The sequence below is a fragment of the Manacus vitellinus genome, unplaced genomic scaffold, assembly GCF_001715985.3.
Source record: "Manacus vitellinus isolate BGI_N305 unplaced genomic scaffold, ASM171598v3 scaffold_36_pilon, whole genome shotgun sequence".
NCBI lineage: Eukaryota > Metazoa > Chordata > Aves > Passeriformes > Pipridae > Manacus > Manacus vitellinus.
The window spans coordinates 6,438,813-6,459,798 of NW_021940508.1; the positions used below are offsets into that span (position 1 = coordinate 6,438,813).

The 20,986-nt window shown below is 42.3% G+C and overlaps 1 protein-coding gene across 1 annotated transcript in view; it reads right to left on the reverse strand.

Annotated features, from left to right (window-relative positions):
• Positions 1-363: 363 nt before the first annotated feature.
• UNC13B (unc-13 homolog B) overlaps positions 364-20,986 on the reverse strand; it is a 181,858-nt gene continuing 161,235 nt past the window's right edge. Inside the window, exons 33-38 of the mRNA XM_029961542.1 lie at positions 15,091-15,147; positions 10,529-10,609; positions 10,037-10,184; positions 4,456-4,548; positions 3,236-3,395; positions 364-2,040 (exon numbers count right to left, since the gene is read on the reverse strand). Coding sequence (XP_029817402.1) covers positions 1,755-2,040; positions 3,236-3,395; positions 4,456-4,548; positions 10,037-10,184; positions 10,529-10,609; positions 15,091-15,147 — 825 coding nt within the window. The 3' untranslated portion in view covers positions 364-1,754. The remainder of the gene's footprint in view (positions 2,041-3,235; positions 3,396-4,455; positions 4,549-10,036; positions 10,185-10,528; positions 10,610-15,090; positions 15,148-20,986) is intronic.

The following is a 20,986-nucleotide window of genomic DNA, read 5'->3' on the forward strand; positions in this document are numbered from 1 at the left end:
TGTACATGGTTTAGCAAACCCAATTACAGTTATATTTACACAGATGACTCCAAATGCTGCTAAAAGAGTTTATTAAAGACCATACTAACAGTTCTCATAACAATGGCACGTACAATGATTCAAAATCATGACAAATAGCATGGAGTTTTGAAGAGCATTAGTATAACACACCATGGACAAGAACAAAGCAGATGTGCTGTCTCAGAACTCTACCAGCAGGCCTATGAAATACAGGAGTCACATCATACAGCTGTACAAGTATCAGAGAAAATAGAAAGGAAAAAAAAAAATCATTCAATTGCAGTCCTTGAATTTATTGACAGTATTACAGTACTTTATGGGCAAGGACTGGCTTGTTCCAGCTGCACTTTCCAGAGCACAAGGGCAGCTGGAAAAGCAAAAATATCCCCAATAAAAACCCTCCAACAAACATACCTCAGGTGCAATCACCACTCCAGACCTTCCAGCTTACGAATATTCAGTCAGAAATTCTGACCTCCCTGCAATTACTTCGCTCAGGACAGTGTTTTGTTTTGCAAGAAAACAAAAGCAGGATGCTTCTTTAAGACAGTGCAAAAATATTTCAATGGTATCATCAATGGTATCGTAAGATTAATAACAATCAGCATGGATCAATCACAGCATCTTCAAGATCAGAACCAAACAAACGTGCTGCCCCTTGACCAGCACTCCAGACTGAGGGCTTGCAGAGGGGAGGCTTCTTCCTCTCTCCCAGGCAAGCCATCGTTTCTGGGTTCATAGTGAGGAATGGTCTTAGCTACTCCAGGGTAACAAAATGCTACAGAAAGCCTGCAAGTATGAAATTATCCAATCCTCTGTCAAAAACTAACAAAAGAATATTGAAGTGGAAAAAAAAGTACATAGCAGCCATGTAATTTGTCACGGCTCTAACTCTACGACTCTAACGCTGATCCCTCCCTTACCGCGTTGGTCACGGTAGCCGGAGCGTGCCTTGCGGAGCTGAGCAGCTTTACAGCACCCCCACGGCGGCGCGAGATTCCCGGCAGCACGTGGGGATTTATATTCTCCGAGACACACTGTCTAATTACAATGGCAGGGCAGCTGCAGCCTGCTCCCGGTGTGTTGCCTTCGCAGCTTTTGGCTATGAGATCTTAGGCCCCTCTGCACTTGTCTCCCATGCTCAGAGCAGCACACCCGTGGACATACATTCATCCGGTGTGCATCTCCAGAGCGATCTGCCACTCCCTTTTTAAGCAGATGTTGAGGTGTCTGCATACCATGTTGGCATAACCTGTGACAGAAGATCCCCAGGCAGCTCCACAGTACATGAATTCAATGAGAGATAACTGTGCTTTGTCAAGCCCCCAAATCATCTCCTCCCAATTTCCACACAGTTGTGTGTTTGCATCGTAGTGTGATTATGTAGAACCTTTTTAATGCCTGCCAACTTCAGAGGATAAAATCACAGTGCTGCATATCAACAAAACCCAGCAACTCCAGCCTCCAATATAAAATAATTTATATACACAAAGCAGAATTTGCATCTTAAATAAGAGATTGTCTCATTCTCTATGGTGTCTTACCCAGCTACTAAAAAATAAATAATTCACATCAGATTGATGGATTTGTTTCCTATACAGCACACGTGCGCTATCGGAGCTGACAAAGACAACATGAAAAAAAACCTTTTGCAATTAATAAAAGAGAATTGTTGAACACTTGCACATATTGGCACAAGGCAGAAGAGAAAAGGGAATATTACACAGCTCAGCTCAGGTGCCTTCCTCTGTGGAGCGGGATTCAGATTTCAACTTTACAAATTCTCTGGCAACTTCATCATTGGTTCTCTGAGAGAGAATCCTCAGGATTGTAAGTCCAGTCTCATCCATGTGAATCCTGCGCCCAAGGGGGCACCAGCAAGCACAGCTCCCTTTGTCTGCTATGTCTCTGAGCTGCATCACTGCTATCCCCAGTACCCGGTCCTCCCGAGCGAAGCAGTAATCCTTCACACAGACTTGGAGCTCATAGGCATCGGGGCCATCTTCATTCCCCAGGATGCTGAAAAACACACACAAATTACAGTTTCTAAAGTCTATAAATTCCTCTGCAGAATAAAGGTGTCAGCAGCTGACTAGAGTGCTCTGATAAGCCACAGAAACTCATTTCTTCAGAAAACCCTGGTCAGGGAGGGAGAAGTAAAACTTATAGCATGTGGGCATTTTTGCTGATTTATAGCAGATAAGACAACCTGCTTACTTAAAAAAAAAAACAACAACAACCTTATCAAGTTGCCTTTGCAACTTGGGTGTGTGTGTGTGTGTGTGTATTAAACTGTGAAATGAGAGGAGCATGGAACATTAAAGCCATGCTAATAGATTTTCAACTCAGAAGACTTTAAACATTTCTGCTTCTCTTAAGGGTTGCTTCATTTCAGAATTACTATTTTAATTAGATGAGGTCTTTGTTAAAGATTCAAAACCTTCCATTAAAGCAAAAGCTAATAAAAATAAATCCCCAACCCTTCTGATGTTGCTAAAATTAAAAGAATAAAAGGAACAAAATCTCTTCACTTAGAGGAAACCTGACTTTTCCCACAGAATAGAAAAATTATATGAACATTCCCTCTTCCCCAGAGATTCACAGTCTTTTGCTGGTCAGCTCTGCTCCACTCATTTTTACATGTACAGCTGAGTGAGCACTAGCCTGCAGCTCCCTTTGTTGAGCCTTCAAAGAAGGAATATGTCTTTGTAATAATGAAAGAAAGCCAAATAAGAAGAGATCAATACTCGACATTGAGAAACACTGCAATTTTAGCAGTGCAACCAGCAGTTCCAAGGGCTGTATCCTTGGAAACAAGTTCAGAAAGCATGTCCCACAGGTCAAGCAGGGATAAAAACGCACATTGAGGTTAAGAGAACGAAAAACATGTAATGAACTTTTAGCCTCAACTCTACCAATAAAAGATACAAAGTTCATTAAAATGACAGAATAAAATACGTTCATAGGACACACAGTGCATTTCAGAAGGTAGCTAAAGGACTCTCCTGGTACAGAACAGACCTCAGCATCCCACCTGCAGCAAAAATTCCCATGATCTAGTGTTTCCTGCCAAGGAACAAGGCACAGGGCCAAGCTACTGGTTCACACACTCTTCTGGGCCCTGAGTAGGCTGTTTGTGGACACTGAAAACCCCTATCTGCCCTCTGCATCTGCACTTGCCACACCAGATCCCTAGGCTATTTTTCACACTTACAAGTGAAAGGTTTCATTGTATTTTGGAGCCCAGTTGTTGCTCTTTGACTTGGTTGTGAACTTCCTCTTCTTGTCACTCTGGTGGGGCCCAATCATGGTGATTTCAACAAATGGACGGAACATGCCAGACGTCTGCCACTTCAGGTCATTGGCTGCCACAACTGGAAAAGAGAGTTATCATCTGTTCCCATTGCTCAGGACACCTTTCCGCCCCACCCTGCTTTCAATTTCTTGCTTCAGGGGGCAATGTCACAACACGCATGGGCAGTGTATATATTTTGTACTACAAAGATGTATATGCTTTTTTGATCTAACTTAAAGTCTGTGAAGGGAATTTAATGTTTGGGACATACAGCTTCTGCTATATGCATTGTCAAAAAATTAGCCCAAGAAAACAGGCATCCCTGCAGCTCTGGGCAGGCTGCCTTGACAGTTCAGTGCTTATATCTACCTTATGGGTGGGATAAGAAAAAAAAAAGGAGGATTTTGGAGGCCAATATTAAGGTCTCTGTTGAAAAGGAAAATGAGACTTCAGGTAAGACAAACAAACAACATGAGCTGTGAGTGGTTCCAGAATCCACAATTATTAGATTTTTAATTCTCTTTCTCTCTCAGGTCACTGCAGGGAACAGACTGAAGCAGAGGAAATAGCTCTGAAAATCAGCTTTTGCACTGCAGTGTAGATTTAGCCAAAAGAGAGGCCTGAAGAACTCTTCATGTAAATTGTTAGAGGAAATTATTTAAGTATGTTGTATTCAAAAAAAGGAGACGAAGGAGGAAGAGGAAGCCTGGGATGAATCACTACTTTGGCTATTTTCAGAGTGGCTCTTCAGGGACCAACGTGGCCTTCAGGATGGGGGAGAGGAGCCTCTGAACTCTTACTGGTTCTGTGATCTCTGGCTATACACTGAACAGTTTCGTAACATCACCCTGTCACGCTGACCCGTTCTCTGCAGCACAGACTAAACTGTGGCGCCTGGTGAGAGCCATCAACTGATTTTTGTTTACTGCTTATATCGTTGCCAATAAACAACAGGGCTGTACATTGCCATGTCACTGGCTGGACAAGCTCATTTGCTGTTTCTCTACATGTTCCTGATGTGAAACAGAGAAAACAATTGTGGACTCAGATCCCATGAGCTAACACTATCATGGCTGCCAACTGGAGATTTGCCTCGATGCAGTCACAGAGCCTGAGCAGTAACACATGATTTGCCATACCTTTCACCGTGACCTTGTGTTCACCAGTCCCTGGGTGCGTGTACAGGTCAATCTGTATGGACACTTCACCCACAGGATCATCCACACCGGAGCCTGTTGGAAGAAAATGGACACCCCCCCATGCACACATGGATTACTGTTTTTTGGCACCAGTCTTGGCCTCAGCAAGACAACATAGTGTTTTCACAGTGCACCTTCCATAGCCAGCTTTTCAGTCAACACCAATAATGTCACGTTAATGCAAGATATCATCAGGCTCGCATGCCCAACACGCATGAACGCTAACATTTCTTGCACTCCACCGTGAAGATCACATCCTATTGAGAATAACAGTAAGAATTTCAAAAGAATTTAAAAGACCTAATGCTCAACAATGGACCTTCACAGAGAGCAAGGGTTTTTCAGAGGTTCCTGCCAAGGTATTGTGTGTACATGCAGGCATTCCAGTGGTGGGCATCGGCATTCCTGTCTGCCCAGGGAAGAAGGGAGGACAAAAAACCCAGCAACAAAAAGAAAAGAGGAGGAGAGGACATCACACAAGAGAGGAAGTTTAGGGGAAAAAAAACATAGATGCTAGTGATTTGCACAGAGCTATAGTGCAGTCTCACCCTCCAAGAACCTTTTTCCATGCTGTACATCAGTTAAAAGTTGTCATCCTGATTGCCTATCTGCTTCCTTTTGGAGGATAATGAGAACCTCTTCTCTATTGTGCATCAAAAATGATGAGAGAGAAGTACTCACAATTTGCATACTTGTTTCCCTTTATCAATTAGTCAGGGACAAAACAAGATGTAGCTTCAGAGAGGAAAAGACAGCATGTTGTAACAGAGACAAGATCTCATGAACCTTATCATTTCTGTATTATGATTTTTTCATCTTTTTAACTTTTAATCATGATTATCATGGAATATGTGGAAATGACATTTTCCTGGGTAGTAAAATCAAGATGTCATGTAATTACACAATAAGACTGTTTAGCAAATGAAAATGAAGTCTTGGATAAGATAGTGAGATTGATTTTACTTTTGCTTTGATAACTGCCTGACCTCAGGTTGACAATTAGCAATGCTGTTGTAATTGAGATACCTACAGCCTAATTGAGTACCTATGAGCAGTTTTGAGGCTAAGACACATTACTAAGTGAAAAACTGGTCTGTTTGAAATTCTAGATAAGGAATCAAACATTTTGATTAGATCTAACAAATCAACTTACACAAGAATGGTCTGCAGGCAGCAAAACCACTCATTTAAAATCCAAGAGGTTGAGAGGTAATCTGTGCAATTCTCTGAAGAGAATTACATGCCACAGAACTGTAGGCAGTGAAAGTCATATTAATATAAAAGTAAAAGTATCTGAGCAACCAAAAGAGAACCTCAAATTATTACCTTAGGGTAGATTCTAATGCTTGACCTGCGTACAATAAACAATCTTTAGGCTGTAAAAAACATGATCTTGAATGTACTGTTTCCTCCCCACTTAGAAGGGCAGTGTCACTTTTTTGTATATAAGCACAGAGCTTTAAAATTGGCAGGCTTAATTATTGACCTGATTCATCTGATGGTGTGGGTCTGTCACTTACAGATGTTGGTGTTTTCCACGGGAACAGACAGGATTACCAACAGTATGTAACTGCCTAATCCACAGAAACATCAGCCAACAGACACTCAGGTCTTAATTTTATTGATCTTTAGTGTAATTAATAGGTTATAAAGGAGACACTGATGCTTCAGAAGAATGACAGTGGAATTTCCCCATTACCTTTGAGGATGACAAAATTTAGATTATTGTTTTATTCCTACCTTCGTTCTTTCCTTTTCATAAAAAAACCTTGTTCTACTAACTGAAATTAACAAAAAGAAATCCACTTTGAAAAATGCCAGCTGAGCACGTACAACTGTGTGCATACACGTTTGCAGATTTAATTCTTAACATGAAAATCTCATTGGTATTGCAATACTGAAAGGTGAAACTGCAGAACTGAGCTCGTGCAATGGGTTACAGATGTATTTCACCTAAGATAATAAAAAGACTTTGGACAGCAAAAAATAAATTGAGAAATGAAACATTACAAGACTTAATTTTTTAGGGGTCTCCTGAGCACCCAGACCTTTAGCTACCCCCCTCCAAGCCAAGTGGTTCAAGCTTGGCATAACCTTGAGTGCAAATCAGACATTTCCATGTATTACAGTAGCTCTTCTCAGCAAACCATACACATGCAAGTCCAAGACTTGAAATACACAGCCCGTGGTAAAGGGTAGGGGAACAAGTCTGCAGCATCTCTCAAAAAACCAGTCCATTTTCAAGACAAAGTTCATATCCCATTAATAAATCTCAAGCTTGGGGACAGGCTCTCAGGCAAGGTACAGACTTCTAAACCGCACAACCTGTGGTTCTTCTGTGGGATGCAAGCATTCAGTGAAAGTTCACTTCTACAGGGAACTACAGGAAACAGGACTCTGGAAAAGGTTTCTGAGCATGGGCAAGATGACTTCAAAAGCAAGGCAGTTGGGTAATGTTGTTATGGTAACAACATTAATCTTGAACATACCCTTATCAGGAAGAACGTCCTCATTAGCGGTAAACCTTATACCTTTCCCATCATGCACTGAGACATGAATTCAAAAGGCAAGAAGAAAGCAGGATAAAGAGAGAAGAGTATGAATTACAATACAATCAGCAGTGTCACTTAAACACAAGACAAATATTCTAGCTCTTAATAACAGACAAAATATCCTCCTAGGTCTTCTGCCCCAGTCCAGGCTTTGGAGGGCAAGGCTGTCCGTGATTAAGGGATTGTCTGGGTTAAAACAGGAACAGAATTTGTGCTGGCATAACTAAACTGCAAGCCCTGATCCAGATCTGCAGAGCAAATATTTAACAGCACAGTGCTATCGAAGCCTGCTCAGTAAGGAAATGAGAGCGGTAGGTACCTCACAAACTGGAAGAAGCAACCATTGAACAGTGAAGTAAGAGAAGCAAGCAGCATTTAAATAATTCTGCATGAAGCCATGTCCTCCCATGGGCTTGTGGGACACGACTTGTGCAAAGGGAAACATGAGTCACAGCTGTAAATAGAGGTGCTGTCCTTTCTGCCCCTTCAACGTGTGTGCAGATCTCCAAACCCACCTTCCAGCTGTAAGTAGAAGTGTAAGCAAGTAATATTCTTCTTTAGCCCAAATCCCAGGAGAGAGTCGTGCCTTTCTCAGAGATATTCCATCATAGATATTAGGTGGAGGAGCTCAAATCTTTTATTCCCCAAACAGGGTCAAAACTCTCAAGCCCACTAATATACAAGATGCTGATTTGGACCAGCTCAGTGGCCTACCATGCCTAGTACCTGTTCTACAAAGTGGCTCAGATGAGTCACAAAAAATGCCCTCAGTCAGCTATGAGATATAATTGATGACCTCGTAACATGTGCATCTTATGTCCTAAAGCTAGAGCTTCATTCTTTTTAAGCTTCTTAAAAAAATACATAAATAAATACCCAGGCACACACTTCTGTGGCAACCTTCTATGTTCCTGCTGCTTAGAGATTATGTTCTATTATCTTTGCGTTTCTGCTAAATATTTGCCCCCAGTGAAATTCTACAGTCAAATCATGCATTGCATAAACCTGCTTCTCATATCAGCTTTGAATTTGTCACTTTGTGACTTCAATGGAGCAATTTCTTCCTCTAATTTTAAACACTCCTGACTGTAGCATGGACTGGAGAATGACATTGCATTGCAGCACACTTCCTTGTATCTTGGGTCATAATGGCTATGTAACAGTATCCACATAAAAAAATAGCTTCCATTCGTGGTTTGGATATGTAACGTGAAACATTTGCATAGGGTAGCAAAAACTGAAAGCGCTCAAGTGTGCACTCAAGTTCCCTGTTAAAAAGTATTTTGAGTAACTGATGACAACAGCCAAGTTCCTGGAGTCCCTGGTGGATGTAGAAGTCTTTGACCTGTCTGGCCACTGGATGTCATCGTTGCTCTGCTGGGACACAGCTACAGGACCATTCTCTCAGAGGCAGGTACTGACTTTTAGTTAATTTCAATGTTTTAATGCAGTATGTTTCAACCTAAGCAAGACTAGACCATGCTTCTAAAGGCAGGGATCACAGAATTACAGAATCGTCACGGTTGGAAGAGACCTTCAAGATCATCTAGTCCAACTGTAAACCCAGCACCACCATAATCACCCTTAAACCATGTCCCCAGGTGCCACATCCACACCTCTTGAACACTTCCCAGAGATTCTGCTAGCTCCCTGGGCACCTTGCTCCAACGTCTAACCACTCTTTCAATGAAAAAAATAAATTCTAATATCTAATCTGAACATCCCCTGGGACAATTTAAGACCATTTCCCCTTATCCTTTCATTTGAGACATATCACAACCAGCTCCCACCTCACTACAATCTCCTTTCAGGTAAGTTTCAGGTCCCTCCTGAGTCTTGTCTTCTGATGATTCAGCCCCCCACAACTACACTCAGCCTTTCACTTTAGAAACAAACCTTGCTCTGCTTATGAAATCTCTGTACTTTCTACTCAGAGAATGCCAGTAGCAAGCAGACTCATTTGCAAAATGGGAAAAGTCTCTCAACTAAGGAGTGCTTTCCCCTTGATTTTGGGGCTCGGTGTGATGGTATGCTGGCAGAGTTAGTACCATCTGTGTGGTTGCCAGCTCTTGGAAGGATTAAAGGAGAAGGATCCAATGCAAAAAGATGGCAGGAGGACACCCCCATGGAGTTCTACTTTGCTGCTGAGATGAAGCAGCCTAATGACAAGGCTTGTATTTAAACAGCCTGAGAGCTCAAAAGCATTAGTTTTGGGTTTGACCTAACCTCTAGTAGCATCTGTCCCCTCTTACTGAGATTATGAGACTCATAGTCAGCTGGTGAAGGTCCTTGACTAGAGACCAAATTATTCTGTAAAACAATCTGGAGATGTTCACATGACAGCAATGAAAGATAGAGACAACTAAATGTTTACCCCTTCAAATTCAATGAAACAGTACCACGAAGCCATAAGGCTTCCCAGAGAGCCACCAAAAACTGTGGTGACCCATCCCAGCAGCTTATTAATTTATTGTGGTGATCTGTAAACATCTAGCTCCCACATATCCTGTAGCTCCATGACTCATCACGTTGGTGTCAATCAGCCTTAGTCAGGCCTGCACGGGCTGTGCTGGCAGCTGGCCTGTGACACAGGCACTGACTAGTTTCTGCAGTGGTGTCTCGCTGAAATGGTCCCCCACACCACTGTGTAAGTCTCAGTACAGTAACTTCAAATTTCACTTAAGTCACCCACCCACATTAATTCATGAAACGTGACTGATAAGGATTGCAGAGAAAAAAGACCACAAACACCCCAAGCCTTATGTTCCACACATCTCTGCTCTCCCAAAATGTAGTCATGGAGTGGGAAATAACCCCCTTTTCTTCCTTTCCCGTTTTAAACTGAACTGTCACGTTTCCAGAAACGTTACTGCCAAAAGCACTCTACAAACTGGCAGTACAAGACAGAGAAATTATGAACAGACTGGAGAGCTCCATTCAACTCTGCCAACAACACAAAAGAGTCTTACCCTGAGCTGTCTGACTCTGGACAAAGGTTTTGATGAGAGTGTCTGTGGTCTGAGTGTAAAGAGAGAGAGCATAACGAAGTGACTGCAGGTCTGGACTCTTCTCCAAGAAGGTTTTCTTCAGGCCATTCCCACCAGCATGGAAATATTGCTAAGAGTAAAAAGAAACAGGAAAAATACTGAGCAAGAACTGCAATCAGCATCCAACATGTATGTGCTATTGCATGTGCAGATAGGAAATAGCTGGAAAAATTCACAAAACAGCTTCTGTACTGGAAATCCAGCTCTTAGAACAACTGATATCAACTGATGAGCACATGGCTTTCCTCTTCCACAGCACTATAAGTATGCTGACTCCCAGCGTGCCAGTTACCTGGGCCTATTCAGGTTTACACAGACTCCTGCCATTTCCTGAACTGGGACATGCACTGTCCTCCCAAATAGGATTTGGGGATGGAGTAAGGGAATGACAGAGACAGAAATGGAATCACTTACTTTGATTGTATCCAGTGCCAGGTCCAGAACAGCACACTGCTTTGGAGTGAGACTCCTAGTTTCTTCTCTCACCATATGATCCTGCAAACAACCATTATATTTGACACAGGCATGCTATCAGAAGCTAAAGGAAAAGGAGTATCCACTATCATCACTTTTTCTGGATTCACGCTGTAGTTATGTGGTGACAGCATAAATTCAGCTGTTTAAGGAACAGTTAATGGAATCTCTCAGAGTCATTTATTACAGCTTAACTTGAAAATAAACTCATTTTCTCTCTTTTTTTTTGCAGGCACAGAAGACATAAATAAGGAAAGGAAGTGGACAGAGATAAGTGACAATTTAAAATCACAGTTTGTCTCTCTAGAAAACCCAAACAAAAGTCTGTCTGCTACCACTGTCATTCTAGAGCAGCTACAACAAAACTTTCAAAACACCACCTAAATCAAGGAATTCTGGTAACTATAAGTCGAAGTTGTCATATGCTGTTTCTGGATTTTTTAGTTCTTCCAACTACAAAGGTCACTAATTCATCATGTCATCGGTGTGGAGGAAGAAAAACAAAAACCATGTTCCAGAAAATATGTTTGCTAAAAGAACACATTGTTCCCATTAAGACCCACCATCTCTAATAGTAAACAGCCAGAAATCACTTAAGAAAGAATTCCCTTTCCTGCAGTGGGAGCACACCCCTGTTAGGACTCCTGGCTGACAACGAGGATGTGCCATCCTTTGGTATTTCATTAAGTTCTTTCTCTCTGATGCTTAGTCTACATCTCAGGAGGAGACAGCATATTTTAGGAAGCAGAGCTTTGCACAAACTCAAATTCTACCTGGAGGGTCAGGCCAGCTGACTGCAGCTTGAGTGCTAAAGCATTCGTGAAGAAGATGCAGGCAAATCAGGCAAAGGCTATTTATGCTACTTTAAGCATGTCATAGCCTCCAATAAGAGACACTTCCCAGGATACACATCTGCTAAATTGCCTTTCAGTAAAGCATGCCTAGTGTGTGGCACCATGTGTGCATTTCACACAGACAGACCTGCTGGCTATCTTGCAGCTTGGTGATCCTTCATGCTGCCTGGTGCTGTTCCTATTCATTATCCACTGGAATCCATCTCCTGCCTGATGGAGACAAGGATCACCGCAGTTCAGGCGCAGCGTGAGGCATTTGCCACGCTTCTCACAGACATCTAGCTGGCAGCTTCACACAGTGCTGCATTAAACTGCACAGAAGATGCCTCTCAAGTTGTCAGTACCTCAGACAAGTTCACACTGTGCTTCCTTGAGTACTGGAGACATCCCTCCACTTGCCTCTTTCCCCCACACAGGATGCTCCTGGTCTAGGGACCCATGTGCAGTGGCAGAGTACTCTGTAGGCTGCAGAGTATCTTCTGTTGTGACAAGCTGTCCTGAGCGGAGCAAATACCTCTCCTCCCTCTTCTTCACGAGCTGGGAGTAATTCAGTTGAAGATGATGTGGCTTCACACTTCAGTAGACAGAGGGTAAAGCATTCTTTTCTCTCTCTGACAGTCAGATAAAGTGCAAAATCAGCCAGAGCCCAAAGCCACATTTGTAGGAGAGGGCAATTTAGTCAGGGTAGCTGTGTTCCCAAGGCAGAGTGACTTTCGCATCTGTTAAAATGACTTTCTAGGCCTGCCTGCCAGATTGCCCAGACTGTGACAGAAACCAGGTGGTTTCTCTTTCTCAACATTTTTCTCCTAAACACCTGAAGAGCTCATGCAGCCCTGTTCTGAGCGGTCATTCCCCTGGTGCCCATGCTGTCAACGCACAGCAACACATCACTGCTTTCTTTGAATTTCCCAGTGTCATTTACTTCAACACATTATATAAAAATAACCCAGTGACTGGACTGGCAATGCTTGCACCTACTCACAGAGGAGCCCACGACTGTCATTTCCCTGCATACCTGCCCTCTGCAAATCCCACACTGTTCCTATAAAGGACTGTGCAGAGTGCTACCTTGCACTTCCCAGATTGCCAACCAGGAGCAAGACACAAATATTTACGTCAAATAATAAAGCGGCTTCAAGAAGAAGAAGTAAAAAACCAGAACAACCCAACAAACTTGTCAAACTCATCCTTGTATTCTGCACAGGTACTCTCAGGAGAAACTCTGTGGTCAGAGCCTGGCTTTTTAGCCTGAGGGCAACAAAAGGAAGGGGAGGTCGCTGCTCCCTGCTTCAGCTGCTGGCTATTAAGCAAACCAAGCAGAAAGAGTTTGATAAAAAGTGAGAGGCAGATATGTGGCACCTAGGTGCCAGGTTTATGGTTGGCTTTCTGAGCATTTTAAAATACACTGTGAAATTGATTTGTCATTGGGATGAGAGCCTGTGCTTGTCAGGTCTGTCAGCCTCAGTTTTCAGCTGAGTTATCTGATTCACTAGGGCTCTGTTCTCCCTGTTCTATTTAAGACCAACAAAGCTTAAAATCCATCCCATAATTTTCCCAGGATTTTAGTGGAACTGCAAAATGCAGAGCAGAGTGGCTCTGAAGAACCATTTACTAATGCCTTCCCTGTTAGCTTGTATGTGCCTGCAAAAACAAAAGGATAAAAAATTGTAATATCCACGATGCTCCCAAAGACCCAAACAATCTACACTCTCGTAACACTCCTGTTCTTCTGGAAGTTTTTGGACACAATGTTGGTTCACATAAAGGTTTCCAAAATTCAGGTGGTAGAGTGCTCTCCCACTTGAGCACGACTCTCTTGCCACATATAAAATCCTGGGTACCTGCTGCTGCAGTTCTATATGTGGATATGCAAATAAAGGTTTGAACACACCCCAGGGCTTGCCTGATTTGCATGATTATGTGCATTTCTAAAAGTGCACCCCAGAGTTAACAAAGTTAAGCTTTACTGTAACTGAACTGAAGACAGGCCGCTGCTGAGGGATGGCCTTCATGTGACCAGTGCAAACAGAAACCAGCAAAGCTTCCAACTCATTCCTGGCAAAAGGCACCCTGCATATGTTTGGAAATTCCGGTTCCAGAACATATGGAACAAGAAAAAGACAACATTGAATGTCAGTGGCCATGCTCAAGAATGCAAGCAAGCCACAGGAACTCACAGACCGTCCTTGTGACGTGGGAGAAGGAACAGAGCAAATCTGGAGCTCTGCCCCTCAGACAGCAGGAGGGCATGTAGAAGGCAGGGATGGCTTCTCTTCTGCAAATGCTGCTGATGTTTTTGAAGGGGGTAGGGGATACTCACAGGAAACGGGAGTCATATTTGGATGCTGTGGTTCAGCTCCCATTCTCCCAGGCTGGCTACAAAGCTCCTTCCTACCCATTTTTCCCACGGAAGTGACACACAGCATTGCAAGCGCAGGAAGCAGTGAAGGAAATGCAATCCTTAGGAGCCACATCACCAGGGAGGACAGCCTGACCGTGGGAGTGCATGAGGACATCACTCAGCACAAGTGACAGCTATTCCCCCAGAGAGCCACACTTCAAGGTTTATGTTATGTGACTGTTAACTGCTATGTAAAGGCCTCAAAATGCAGCTGGAGAAAAGTGTGCACGTGTAATGACACACCTGCATGTCCACATCACTTACTAAGATTGCTAATAAGCACCACCTTAAATGAGTTGTGTACTGGCCTGGCTCATAAACGTGTATGTAAAATGTGTCTGCTGGGCAAGGGAAATAGATAGGTGTATGAAAACAGCTGTATTAAGTGTGCAAGACAAAAAAACATTATAGAAAGGGACAAACAGATTTTTAAATTACTCCTAATCACTTAGGAGAATGTCCTTTGGTCTGGGAAGATTTCCCTGATCATGCTCCAAGAGAGAGTTCACGTTCAGCTCCCTTTCAGAACAGTTTGTGTACTGTGACGCTTCAGATTTAGACCTCCTCTTGCACAATATGTGTCTTGTAGCACAAGTCCAACCACAGCATAGTGCAATATGAATGCTGGAAGGCGTCACTATTCTCATACCATTCCTGTCGTGATCAGTGAATTAGTGCTTGATTTGCTTATGATGAGGTGGCATGCACTTCATAATGCTCATGTCATGCACTGTCATGTCATGCACTGTCAAAACACATCAACATAGCCTTCATGCTAAATGCCAGCTTGCCTGTAAAGAGAGCCCACGCAGAAGGAATTTACAGACACAGGCTCTCTTCCATAACAGTTATTTTTGTAACAGTCCATATAATTCATCCACAGCTAGCACAGTTGTCTTTCCAACCAATACCTCATTAGGGACTCCCTTTTACATATAGGGATACAGAGGAACTGGACAGATAATTGAGAAATCTACTTTTTTTCATTTTAAATTGATGTCCAAAACTGACCACTGTATCTACAGAAGAGAAAAACTACTTTGATGATTAAACTCACAATAAAATTAACTGTTAAACACTATACTAATGTTAGTAGAATGCATTTAAAAGCACACTCAATGCATTTAAAAGCATTTCTCTACAACTGCATTCAGTGACAAACCACTGGAAGCACAAGACATGCTATGCACTACTACACCTCCATGCTTACACACAGGGATAATAACAGAAGCCATGCAGGACAATACCTTCAGCTTTGACAAGTGTCCCAGTTCCTTAGCAGCACTGAAAATCAACTGTGTGCCCTATGATGGCGAGAAGTTAGAAAAGAAAGGAGGGGGAAAAAAAGGTTATAAACAAGCTTTGCATATTTTTCCAAGCAAGTCAAGCCAGTTCACAGCTAAAACTTTACGTAACCTTCCCAAGGCCAGACACAACAACTGGACTCCTTGCCTGTTTATTATGTAGTGTAAAAACTGGCATTTCCATGGATACCACATCAGGACCTATTTCAGAGCACAATATTTTGCTAACTGGTTTTCTTGTTTACAGCAGCCACAGATTTATACAGTATGTGGCTTCAAATGGATTGCACAGGCTCAGGGTGGAGGCAGTGCACTGGAATCGTATCCATGTGCTCCTTCAGATTTCACATCTAAATACACATGAAAACAGCATAAGATTGGCCAAAGCAAAAGATCACAAAACTGATGAAAATCTCACTGTAGAGGTAGGGCCCAATCATCAGGGTGAGGGTAAAGCACACCTCAGATCAGAAACAAAACTGCACCTGAGCTGTTTACAAGTGAGAGATTGCCAAAGTCCAGCGAATACTACAGTATCACCTTTAAATGTCAAGAGCTTGGCCAGTGGCTCTTCTTCCCCCACTGTGCCTCACTGAAGCTGTATAACCAATGGAGAAACACAAAGGGAAGATAAATCCCAATGGCAGGAAATCTCGCTTCAAGTCACTTACACTCCCATATAATGTATTTTTATATACTTTTCCAGCAATGGTTGCAACTAAGATATTTTTCCTTTTTTTTTCCTACACACCATTTCTCTGTTGTGTAATATTCCCTTTGCCTGGGGAGCGAAGCCCAAAATTTAATGAGAAAGCCAAAAGCAACCAAGACAATTCTTCAGTATCATCTCCCAAAGATACTTAATGGAGTGTGCTATAATTTATTTTCTTCCACTTCACTCATCCTTTTCATTCATTTAATTTTGTCTTTTTCTTTAGAAAAGTCACTGTTGTCTATTATTGCACTTGGTATGAAACCCCAGCTTACTGTAACTCTCTATGAATTTGCACTCCAGCTCTCTCAGGCTAGTCAGATTTGGGCTTTAGGACCAGGACAAAGCTACAGGTTTCCCTAATTAAACCTCCCCTCAATTATCCTTCTCAGGAAAACCTTCAGTATGTCAGGAGCAATGCCCTCCCAAAGATGATCTCTGGCTGTCCTCACTTGTACTTGGTCACTAGGGACTGGTGTTAAAGTACCTGTCACTGCAGGTATCAGTTGAGAAGTGCCCAGGGATGTCCCAGCTGAATGCCTGAAGTAAGATTCCAGGGATGGACACTTCCAAGAATGCACTTCGCAGTAGGGTCTTTTGCTCAGGAAAACACTTGGGAGATGAATCACAGAATGGCTTGAGTTGGGAGGGACTTTCAAAGGTCATCTAGTCCAATTCCTCTACAATGAGCAGGAACATCTTCATCCAGACCAGGCTGCTCCGAGCCCTGTTCAACCTGACCTTGAACACTTTCAGGGATGGAGCATCTACCACCTAGTCTAAATCTACCCTCCTCTGGTTTAAAATCACGCTTGCTACATGATACCTATGTACCAATTGGTCACTTAGGCACTTGGAAAATCAATATTAACACATAAAATGTGTTTCAACTAGATCAGGTTGGTCAGAGTCCCACCTAATCTGGCCTTGAATGTTTCCAGGGACAGGACATCCTGTCTCAGGACTGTTGGCTCCACTAGCTAAAGGTCTCCAGTAAACCCTATTCTCCTTTCCACAGCCCTCCTTCCCTCTCCTTTACTACCCTTTCTCATCTCAACAGTCTTTCCCTCTCCCACTTAATCACAACCTCTAATTTCTCTGGCTTTGGAAATTTCTTCAAGCTGAAAGACTCTGTGGCCTGAAATTACAGATCACCTCTTGATTTGCTCTGCTCGTAACCATCACCTAACCCTCACTGTTCCTCAGCCTTTTATGTTTGTTGACTAAAAATTGTCACAGAATGAACGTTATTGATTTTGTAGCTAAACAGAAGCTCTTGATAAATGATTAAATTCACAACTTTTGGCAGGGGTGGAGGGGAAAGTGCAGGCAAGGACAACACATCCATAAAGGAAAGCTTCTGAACTGAAACTGGGAGCTTGACTTGCTGTCAGTATCCCTTGGATAGTGTTTAAGACTACTACTCTATAATCTAAAAGAGCAGTATTTTCTCTGTATTTCCAGCAAGCAAGGTTGAACATGACTGCACACCAGGAACAGCAGATTCCACTGTGGGCCATGCCAAATAACTCACCAGAGTACAGGGTTTCAACCAGCAGATGTGCCTGCTGTTCTGTACAATTGGCCACATAGGGGTTTTTTTGACTTATGGGTCTTAAAATTTAAGGTTTTCAAGCCTATTAACCAAGCAGGGGGGGGAAAAAAAAATCAACATTTTTATATTCTGAATTCCGAAAAACTGAGTAGTCTCAAAACACACTAACATCAACATTTCTTAATTCAGTATTTTCAACGTTCACTGGATGCTTCTTTTTAGATACACTCGAACAACAACATTAACCAGCCTTGGCACGTAGTCTCACTGCTGCAGGCTTCTAAGGAGGGCAGGCCAGTAACACTGAGCAATACTCAGTGACTGGATACGCTTCATGGAACAAAGCTGCTCAGATAACTGCTCATTTCTTGTGTGCTAAGAAAATCCTCATCAATCAGTGACAATCTCTGTCAATGCGTCTGCAAGAAGTTATTTTACCGTTACACCGAGTTTGTCACCAATGCTGGTAACATCTAATGAAAATCTGGACAGCTCCTTCCCCTGCCAAATGGCATTCTTGTAAACAAGATGCCATACTGCTCAAAAAAGTTATTTATTAATGAAAAACATACCACAAAGGTCTACAGACAGCATCACAGCACTTATTCCAGGGAATTAAAACAAATAAACTTAAACTATCAGGTAGTTTTGAGAAAAGCTGCCTAGAGTGGAATTGGTTAAAAAGACAAGGAGAGAAATGAGGAAAAATTAAGTCCTTATTATGAATCATGCCTAGCTCTGTGGCAAACATAGCTGGAAAGGGGACAGGCCTTCGTGCTGATTTTTTTGGCTCTTCCCATAATACTAGCTGTATTTTCCTAAACTTTACAGTAACGGAAACACACCTATAGTCCACAACACAGAGATTTTAAATTCCTTGTTAATGGTCTGATGCTTTTTTCTCCCTCAGTGAAAGCATTTAGAGAAGGATCATCAGCTGACTCAAGTCTATTTGTTAGAAGCCAACAGAACTGCACTGATTTATATTCCAAGCAGCTCAAACCCCCAAAGCTTAACTGTCCTACTGCTCAGTTGACAAAGTTGGGAAACAAAAGCCTACTGCAAGTCTTTTGGATTCCAATCCTTTTTTGTAAAACATATTATTAGTGAGGCTTATTTTTCTGAGATATACCAGTGAAAGGAAGTTTCATCTGCTATTGTACATTCCTTTCCCATAATTTTTTCAATTCCTACATTCAACAACAATGAGATCTGATAATTTTTAACAGCATTTTAAGTTCATTTAAAAAACTCTATCATAACTGGCAATGTTCATTTGCATACATTAAAAGACTTTTTTTTTTTTTGCCACTGTGGTGTATTAATCACTGACAAAATAGGTTTAAAAGTGGGGATGAAAAGGGGAAAATAATTACCTGTCAGTACAGAGATCTAGACACATGTGCAGTTCACAGACCATAATTTTATTCAAGGCTACAAAAGCTTTTTCTCCTCATCACAGAGGCAGCCTTAAACTCTTCTGCTCCTAGCTAGCACAAGAGAGAGGATTCATTTAAACTAACACAGGTTAAGAAAGGTTTCGGAAAACCTCTTAAAGCCACACTCTCTTCCACCACAAAACAGCTCTGAAGTGGCTCAGGCAGATGAGCCCAAAGAACAGACGGTCTGGAAGTCACATGTCCTCAGCTTAAAGGAAATTTAGTTCTTATCCTGGACCGTGTTCTCATTTAGTGAGGAGAAGTCTGACAAGTAGAAAAAAGCAGAGCAGGAACAAACATAAATGGAGCCTCTTGTGAATGGCTGCAGTGTACTGTGTGAAATAAATAAAGGAGAGGCTCCAGAGGAATCATCTGGCTGTAAACTAAGCAACTCTTCGCTGACCTCACTAGTTACTGATTGCATGGTATAGTTTCATCCATTCATTCAAGCAGTAAGAAAGAAATATGTAACTAACCTGTTAATATCCCCAAGTGTTGTGCACTGAACCCTGAAACAAAGACTCCCAAAGTAGATATCCACTCAACCAAGACGGAAGGTGTTTAATTAAAAGCTGATCTTGAAATTAGGGAGGTGTGAATTACTTGGTGAGTTACTGGAGATCATGTTGTTACTAATCTCACAAGCCAATGCTTGTGAGGTGGCCAATGCTCAGAGGGGCTCAAGCATCTGAAAGTCATGAAGGACCCACAGCTCAGGTTCATTAGAGTGGGAGGCTGTAAAATTGCCCTGTCCCCACTGGATCCTTCACAAGCAGTAGCTGACACTTTCCCCCTTGGGCCCCACCCCTGCACAAAATTTTCCAGGAGCTAATTTAAGTGGAACAATCAGTCTGGAGAATGGCATTTAAGCACTGTGCAGTGCCAAGGTCATGCAAGTCACAGGTGAGACAAACTGCAGTGTGATGGGAACTTCCACCAGATGCTTGCCATGATCACCATCAAAACCACTTCTGCACCTCCAGCAATTTTACAGAAAGAAGAGAAAATATTCCATAAAAGAGATTCTTTTCTGCCATTAATATCCCCTACTTCTTAAGAGCTGTAGAGGAGTTTAAGGAGGGAAATCCCCATCAGTGGTCCTTCAAACCTGGAGAGGCACCACTGTGGCTTTCTTTTGCTGAGGGCTGGGAGGAAAGTGTGTTGCAGTGCCTGAGGCTATTTGTGTCTGATGTGCTTTAAAAAAAAAAAAAAAAAAAGCAAAATTAGATAAGAGGTGCTTGGTAGAGAAGTAGAATAGCAAAGAGAAACTACTGCTTCTGCCCATGCTGACAACCCTGAGTTTTGCCTTGCCTTGCCCTCCAGCCTTCACTGCTGGGAATAATGAAAATCTGGTGGTGACAGAATAAATTGCTACAACCCAGAGAACAGTGGAAGAAGCTCTTTGTCCTTGTAGCTCATCTAGCCTCACTACAGGTTCCCTGCTCAAGGCCATTTGAATCACTGCATTGTTCACAACTCTCCTTCTGAAACTGCAACTCTTTTCCAGTTTGGACTAGTTCAGCCTCCTTGCTACCATCCAGTGATAAGCATTTTGCATAACCTCAGACAACTGAGGATACACTTCAATTTGCCTCTCAATTTGAAACTGAAGTGATGGCAATAAGAAACTGTTTGTGAAGAGCAGTCTAAATGGCTTACAGCAACATCCCGCAGGTTGGAAGAATTGGCTGATAGCAGTTATTGCCTCCTTCATGATACAAGCACTGAATCACTCTCCTACTCTGCCTTTGAAATCCAAAACTAGCAAGTATAAAGCTCAAGCAGCTCCTCCCTAGTTCTGTCTGAGGCCCTTGATCTCACTGATTCCATTCCAAATGGGTCATGTTAATGCTGCTCTTACATGATGATTTTAGCACCTGTCCCCAAAGACTCCTTATTAAAAGCGATTCAACCAAGAGAAAGAAATTTCATCCTCCTAAATTAATTTTCTTTTTCTTTCTTATAAATTAAAAAGGCAATCAGAAATGATTACTCTGAATATAAGCTCAGAGAAAGCAGTCTTTAGCAAATTACACTTTAGGCTAATTTTATGGTCTTAGGTATGACAGTGCATTGCATCTCAACAGTTTTAAAGTTGTCATCAAGGCCAGAGACAAAGGCCTTCCCCCTCAG